Genomic DNA, 6549 nt, shown 5'->3' with positions numbered 1-6549 from the left:
TTGGCTTCGTCATTGCAATTACAGGCTCTGTTTTATTCATGAGCCAGTCCTAAAGAATGCACTAGAGATCTAAGACAGCTTAAACCTCTCAGAAAAAGGCTCTGAATTGTTTGAGTAATGACACTCTTAGATGGAAAATTAAAGGTTCTCTTTTCCCATGCTTTTTAAGATAATTAAAATCCAGGAACGGTAAGGTGGTGAACATCCTTATTCATTAGCCTTCAGTAATTTAGCTTCTACTAAATGAGGAAAACATTTTAATTCTCTAGGCCATCTGTTGCAGTCTCCTTTGTGTGTCCCGTTACATAAAGTCTCATCATGGATAGTTTTAACATCAGCATTGTATCCTTTCACCAGGAAAGATGACCTGGATCAGGTAGTTGAAGTCAGTACCTATTAACAGACCACCCTGGAATTAAAGTGGCTGCTTGGTCCTTTAAGTTGAAGTTATCCTGTCTAGACACCTCTGTGCAAAGGATCCACAGAGAGGAGCCCGTGCATGGAGATAGGCAGTGTGACAAGCTGTGTTTTCTAATAGCCATATCCATGCCAATAAATAACAAAGTTCACTGGAGCCCTTCCAGTTCTGCTAATGTGTGACTGCTCTGCCATATGGCTCCGTGCTGCTTTTGGAAGCAGGCACCCTCTGTTCAGCTGGGAACCACAGCAGAGGCTCTGGGCTGGATGCTGCTTTTGGAAGGCAGAGCAGGTCTCTGCACTGTGACAGGGAAATAGAATAAATATTAGAGTAGGAGTGTGCTCACCTAGGGGAAATGCTGGATCAGGGACTAGGAAATGCTTGGATTCTGACTCTGGATGTAGGATAACTCACTTTATAGCTTGGGGCAAGTTACATTATCCCACACCAGGAAAATTTCTCATTAAAATTATAATTTGTATAGATGAATGGCTGCAGTGTTGAAGTTATTCCTGATGCAGTTACATCCCCACAGATCTAAGAGGATCCAGGTTCCATTATGAGTTTGGCTTGTTTCTGTCAAATTCCTCTGTAAAATACAAGCCCCACTACTTGCCAGCCCAGGGGCTGCTGTAGACTGGAGTATTTAACTGGCTCCAGGGTTCCAGGCAGTGTTTACATTATTGATGGGCATGGCTACAAGCAGGCTGCTTCCACAGGGCAGAGCCTCAATCCACCTGCTTGCTATTATCTGGTTGCTTGGAGATCACAAACACCTGTCCTGGAGATGTGTGGCTGCAGAGCAAGCGTTCCCAGTACCAAGCAGTACTCAGTCAGTCAGCCAGCTCCTGCTTCCACCAAAAAAGGCCCCACAGCTGCTGCAGGCATGCCCAAGGGGTAAGTCATCTCTTTGTTATGGCAGCTGGGTGATCTGCCCTTTGCCTTGGAACTCACTGTCTGGGTGTGTTTGTCTCTATCACATACTCTGTAATTAGTTTCTAGCGATTCAGCACAAGGTAAGCAGGTTTTGGGTTTTGATTGAAAGCAGGGAGGTGCTTCTCACAAATGTGAGTCCTGCTGGAAATAAAAGCTATGTGCCTGCTCCAAACTGAGAGCATTGGTGAGGAGGGGATGGCAGACCCCTCTCTGCTTTCCTGGGAATGGATGTAAAACTGAGAAATCTCTGGGACATCTTTCATGGTCATGAAGAAATTACATGAAGCGTGTTGCAATGTCCCTCACTTAAATTTAATAATTAGCTGTAGTAACAACTCCGGGCTATTCACTTAGGTGAGGGATTAGAAATTGTATGATCTTGTGCTGCTTGTAGAGGCCATTTTCCTTTCCACTGTGAAGGAAAGACACCCTCCCTTGGGGAGCCCTGAGTTCCTGGGTGATTAAATCAAACAGAAATGAGCAAGCTCATTCATGGAGAAATTAAATACCCAACACAATTTACCAGGTGATAATTGTGCCTCTCTGCTTTCTCACCACCAGAGTACCCATAGCCAAGCAGCTGGCATCAATAAAAGGTAAGGGGACCCTTCATTGCACTCAGGGGTTCAGGATTTCACAGCCACACACAGAAGGTTCTGGCAATGTCACAGGGTTTGCAGGGGCTGTGCAGATCCTCAGCTGATGCAAGTCAAGAGGGTCTCATGGGTCCCTGTGCCATGTGCTCCTGTGTTGTCACATCTCTTGTGCTTGCCTTTTCATAAAAAATCCCAGCATAAATCATCTGTGTAACCTCTGCTAGCAGAAATTTGTGAGCATGCAGAGTCATGCACGAGTGGGGGGAATGAATCCAGCCCAAATCCCAAGAATTCTATAATGCTGGATGCAACACTGGTGCTCAGACATGGATGTTCCTGTGCAGCCAGGCTTCCAAATGAGCCACATTTTCCCTGGTACAGGTCTCTGGGAGTCCAAATACATGCAGGAGATGTCCCCATGCCTGTCCCCATGGTGTGGCAGGTCCTCACTGCATGCCCAGGGTCAGGGTAGACCAGATGGGTCTCAAGCCCATGCTGTGTCACAGCCCTAGCTCCAAAGAAAAGCTTCCTTCAGGGTGTGATTGCATGGGATATGAGGCATGTTGCTGGCCCACTCCAAATAAAATCTGGGCCAGATCCTCTGTGGATATAAACAGTTTCAGTCTCATTAACTTTAATGAAACTACACAAATTTCCACCTACCCAGGATGGTTCTAACAATTTCTTTCAATTATATCTCAAAGCCTTTTTTTTCTTTTTTTTTTTTTTTTTTTTTTTCATAAACTTTTCTTCCCTCCAGCTCTAAGAAAAGGCTCAGACCTTGAAAAGGCTTTTGCTACAGCAGCTTTGGTGTATAACAGCTATGCTGACCCTGAGAGCAAGCTCAGCAAAGCTGAAACCAAGAGCTTACTGCAGTCCCAGTTTGGGCATTTCATGCAGGTGAGGGGGTCTGCTGAGTGGGTGGCACTGGGGCAGCTCTGGCTGAGAACTTTGGGTGCAGGAATGGCAGCTCAAGCATCAGTCCATGGGGGAATCCCAAATGAGGCTTTAGGGACTTGGTACAAACATATTCTGTGACTTAGCTGCTTTATGTTGAGGGCCAAAGGAGGGGGACAGCAATAAATAAAGCTGATGCCTGCTTGAATTTGTTTAAAGAAAACAGGGCAACTGCAAAAAAACCCCAATTAACCAAATTAAAACCCTTGGATGATGACAAGAGGCTGGATTTATGAAGAGAAGAAACTCATGGCATTTAAAGAGGTGTTTGGTGGTTTGCCAGAGCACTGAGCCAGCCCTGTGCTCACTGCAGTCACTGTGGGTTCCTGGGAGAGAGGGGCAGAAAGCCCTTACCCACCTGGCTGGGGATGGTGAAAAACCACCACAGCAGCACTTGTGGCTGTAAACTTCCTACAGTTTACTTCCTACTTTTTTCCCCATCCTCAAATTAAAAAAAAAAAAAAAAAAATTACCAAGCAGTAGGGAAAGCTATATAGAACTAATAAAAAAAGCTCAAATAAGTAAACAAGAGAGGTAATACCTTTACTTCCAAAAATAACAGACTCACATGACTGGCTGGGGAGGGGAAATTGGCACCAAATTAGAAACTAGGCACATTATTGAAAAAAAAAATTGAAAATATCACTGGAAGAAATTAAGCTGGAGACACTGAGATGGTTTGGAAATTATTAAGCTAAAAAGCTACTCTGGCAAGGTTTTTTTCATAAAGAAATATAAATAATAGATATGTTACAGATTTTTAATAATCCATTCCAACAGGAATGCCCAAGAGGACCAAGAATAGCAGTACTAAAGTTTTGCCTGTAAAATCAACAGTTTCTGAGACCTTCACAATATGTATTTGTATATATTTGAATATTAAATTTAAGAAGGTTGGTCAGTTGATTGTTTCCTCCTCCCAGTTTTATCAAGAAACAGGATTCCCTTTTTTTCCTAGCAGTTACCAGTCTAAATCATCATCATCAGATTTTCAGTCATGATTAGGTGTCTTTTAAAAGATATATTCTGGATTCTGAAGGAAACTTTGAGGACTGGTTGTTCTCCTGTCTGATTGCAATAATATTTCTGTTTGAATTTCTTTGGCTACCTTTTGAAAAACTAATATGAATGTGGATATAACAACTTAATGGGAAAATAAAAATATACATTGATATTTACATAGGTATATGCCTTTTTTTTCTAATGATGCAATAAAAAAGGGATTTCATGCTTTCATTTTTTTATTTAAAATCCTCCATAGGGCCAAGAAAACAAACCAAAATACCAGGAAATAATTTCTTCCTTGGATGAGGAGTCAGAGAACAAAATTAATTTTGAAGATTTCATGATCTTGTTAGTCAGTCTCACTCTAATGTCTGACCTGCTGCAGGAGATCAAGAATGTGAAAACCACGAAATGATCTGTGATTTTAAAGAAGAAATGGCCTGGCACCATATGAGTGAGTGAGCTACACACAGAGACCACTGTGTGCTTGGATACCCTGTGCTGGTTCCTTGTAAATGGAATAAAGTTGTGTCCAAACCTGGCTGATGTTACTCCTCTCTTAATCCCTCCATGGAGCAGGTGCTCAGGGGTCTGTGTCCACTACATTTGTGCTTTGGGAGAGAGAGTGAAAGCAGAGAAGAGGTGGTCCAGACCAGGGATGGTGGGGGAAAAGGGTTGCCAATAAATTGTTTGTGTTGGAGCTGAGTGATGTTGGTTAGGCCAGAGCCTCAGTATTAAATGCTCATCATCCTAATATTTGATCTGATTCCAACCTACAAAGTCCTGGCTCAGAGCCAGCATTTATCCCACTGTGACATCCCTATGGGACAAAAAGCAGTCACACCCCAGGAACAGAACAGCTCTCTAAGGATTTAATAAGATTCTACCAAGATGAATGAGCCAGCAAGATTTTGGAGCCTTTTAAATTTTTTCTTCTTCCTTGGCTGGAAAGGAGAAGATAATAATGATTCAGCTTTGGTGCATTAATTTTTAACAGGAAGGGATCAAACTCTCTAGTGTTAAAAGAGGGAAATTAATGCCAGCTGAGTGAGATTTAACTCTTTGACATAAAAAGGCTCTTAGTGTTTTCAGGAGCTAAGACAATGTTTTGTAATGGATTTTGATGTGAAGGAAAGGCTACAGTAGAAGACCAGCAGTTTTTTGGAGAAGGAAGATCTCTGCAGTGTGGGATGGAGCTGAAAGAAGAAATGCAAATGGATATGGTGGATTTTGAAATGAAGCTCAGCAGGTAAGGTGCAGGGTTGGGACCTCAGCCAGGACACAGCCTCATCTGGAGGCTAAACATTCACTGTAGTCCTACTACAAATAAATCAGCAAAGCCCTTTGTGATGGTGGGTTGCAAGAACAGGTGGCAATGAGTGACAAAGCCAGCACACAGTGTTTGTGTCTGTCTGTCTGTCTGTCTGCTCAGGGACATCCCAGTGCTCTGAGGGTGACTGCTCCCATGGGGTGCCCATCAGGCCTCCCAGGAACTTGGTATCACAGTTTAACACTGGTTAAACACTGTGTCCCTGGTGTTAGTCTCTTTTCCTGTCTCTTTTTTTTTTTTTGGCCAGGTAGATTTGTGAAAGCCTAAAATATCACCTGATGCTCCTTTTCTGGGGTAGGAAAGTGAACTGAATGTGAGTTTCTAGGCAGGTTTCCCATTACTCAGGCAAAGAAAACAGCACAGTCCTGAAAAGATTGTTTGGGATGCATTGGTGATGCTGGAAGCATACATTTCCTAATACCCCTCTGTCCCAAAAAAAAAAAACACTGAAAGGAAAAAATATTGTGAAGCCAATCAAGAAAAAGTTCTTTGAAATTGCTAAGGCTCTAACAGAATTTTTGTTATTGCTGAAATGTTTCTAAATCTTGCATGACTTGAATTAATGACTTAAGAGCCTTTTATCAGATCAATTCACTCTGTCATCTTATCATGTGCAAATCCTTTTTATCCCAATTTGGTGTCTTGTGAGCAACATCCCCAGTCCCTGGCTTGGATCAAAAGCCCCTTGTGCTAAGCACAATGAAAATTCAAAGTAAGAAGCAATTCCTGAACAACTCAGTAGCAAAGATATTCAAATGGTAGGGAAGGAATCAGAGCACAGAAAAACCAAGTGAGCACATGTAGCAGAGCTGGAGCTGGATTCAGCCTGCACTGGGCTGCTCACACAGAAGCCAAGGCACTGTGATGGTTTCTGCAAGAGTTTCTGAGCAAAGGGAATGGGATGTGCAAGGCTTGATCTGCCTCAGCCCTTGAAAGCCCCACCTGATGCTCAAAAGCACAAGGACATGCTTGGAAAAGCCCCAGCATCTTCCTTTAGTTACAAGTAGGTAGAAGTTTGCACCTTGACTGTGGAAAATGCTCTTGTATTAACTCAGACCATTTGTGGCTGCCCTGAGCACTCTCAGCTCTTGGCTTTGAAGCTGATCTGGTGCAGACAGTGTGTCTGGCTGCATCCTCAGGGAGCTGGCTCTAAGCTTGCTTAAAAGACTACTGTTGAGCTTTATTTTGTCCCTAGCTTACTCCTGTTGGAAGCAAAGAGAGCTCATCATTGATTCCTCAGAGCAGAGCCCAGCAAGTGCTAAGGACTTGAGCAGCAGCTGAGTTGATAAAATCTGCAGGTTCCTCTG

General features: G+C 43.0%; 1 protein-coding gene across 1 annotated transcript; it reads left to right on the top strand.

Annotated features, from left to right (window-relative positions):
• Window positions 1–1205: 1205 nt before the first annotated feature.
• SNTN (sentan, cilia apical structure protein) lies at window positions 1206–4453 on the top strand. The gene is made up of 4 exons (XM_056501665.1): window positions 1206–1315; window positions 1916–1950; window positions 2711–2850; window positions 4169–4453. Exons 1-4 carry the CDS (start codon window positions 1206–1208, stop codon window positions 4325–4327), a joined length of 444 nt encoding a protein of 147 aa, XP_056357640.1. The 3' UTR covers window positions 4328–4453.
• Window positions 4454–6549: the final 2096 nt, after the last annotated feature.

Source organism: Oenanthe melanoleuca, chromosome 12, assembly GCF_029582105.1.
Source record: "Oenanthe melanoleuca isolate GR-GAL-2019-014 chromosome 12, OMel1.0, whole genome shotgun sequence".
NCBI lineage: Eukaryota > Metazoa > Chordata > Aves > Passeriformes > Muscicapidae > Oenanthe > Oenanthe melanoleuca.
Note: the sequence above shows the minus strand (reverse complement) of the source record. Positions and strands in the feature narration are given on the sequence as shown.

Bases quoted from the DNA above. Each gene is read 5' to 3' on its own strand.
- SNTN (XM_056501665.1), top strand. From the start codon at position 1,206: ATGTGTGGCTGCAGAGCAAGCGTTCCCAGTACCAAGCAGTACTCAGTC. The intron at 1,316-1,915 runs GTAAGTCATCTC...TCTCACCACCAG, and splicing joins GCTGCAGGCATGCCCAAGGG to AGTACCCATAGCCAAGCAGC. The intron at 1,951-2,710 runs GTAAGGGGACCC...TCTTCCCTCCAG, and splicing joins GCAGCTGGCATCAATAAAAG to CTCTAAGAAAAGGCTCAGAC.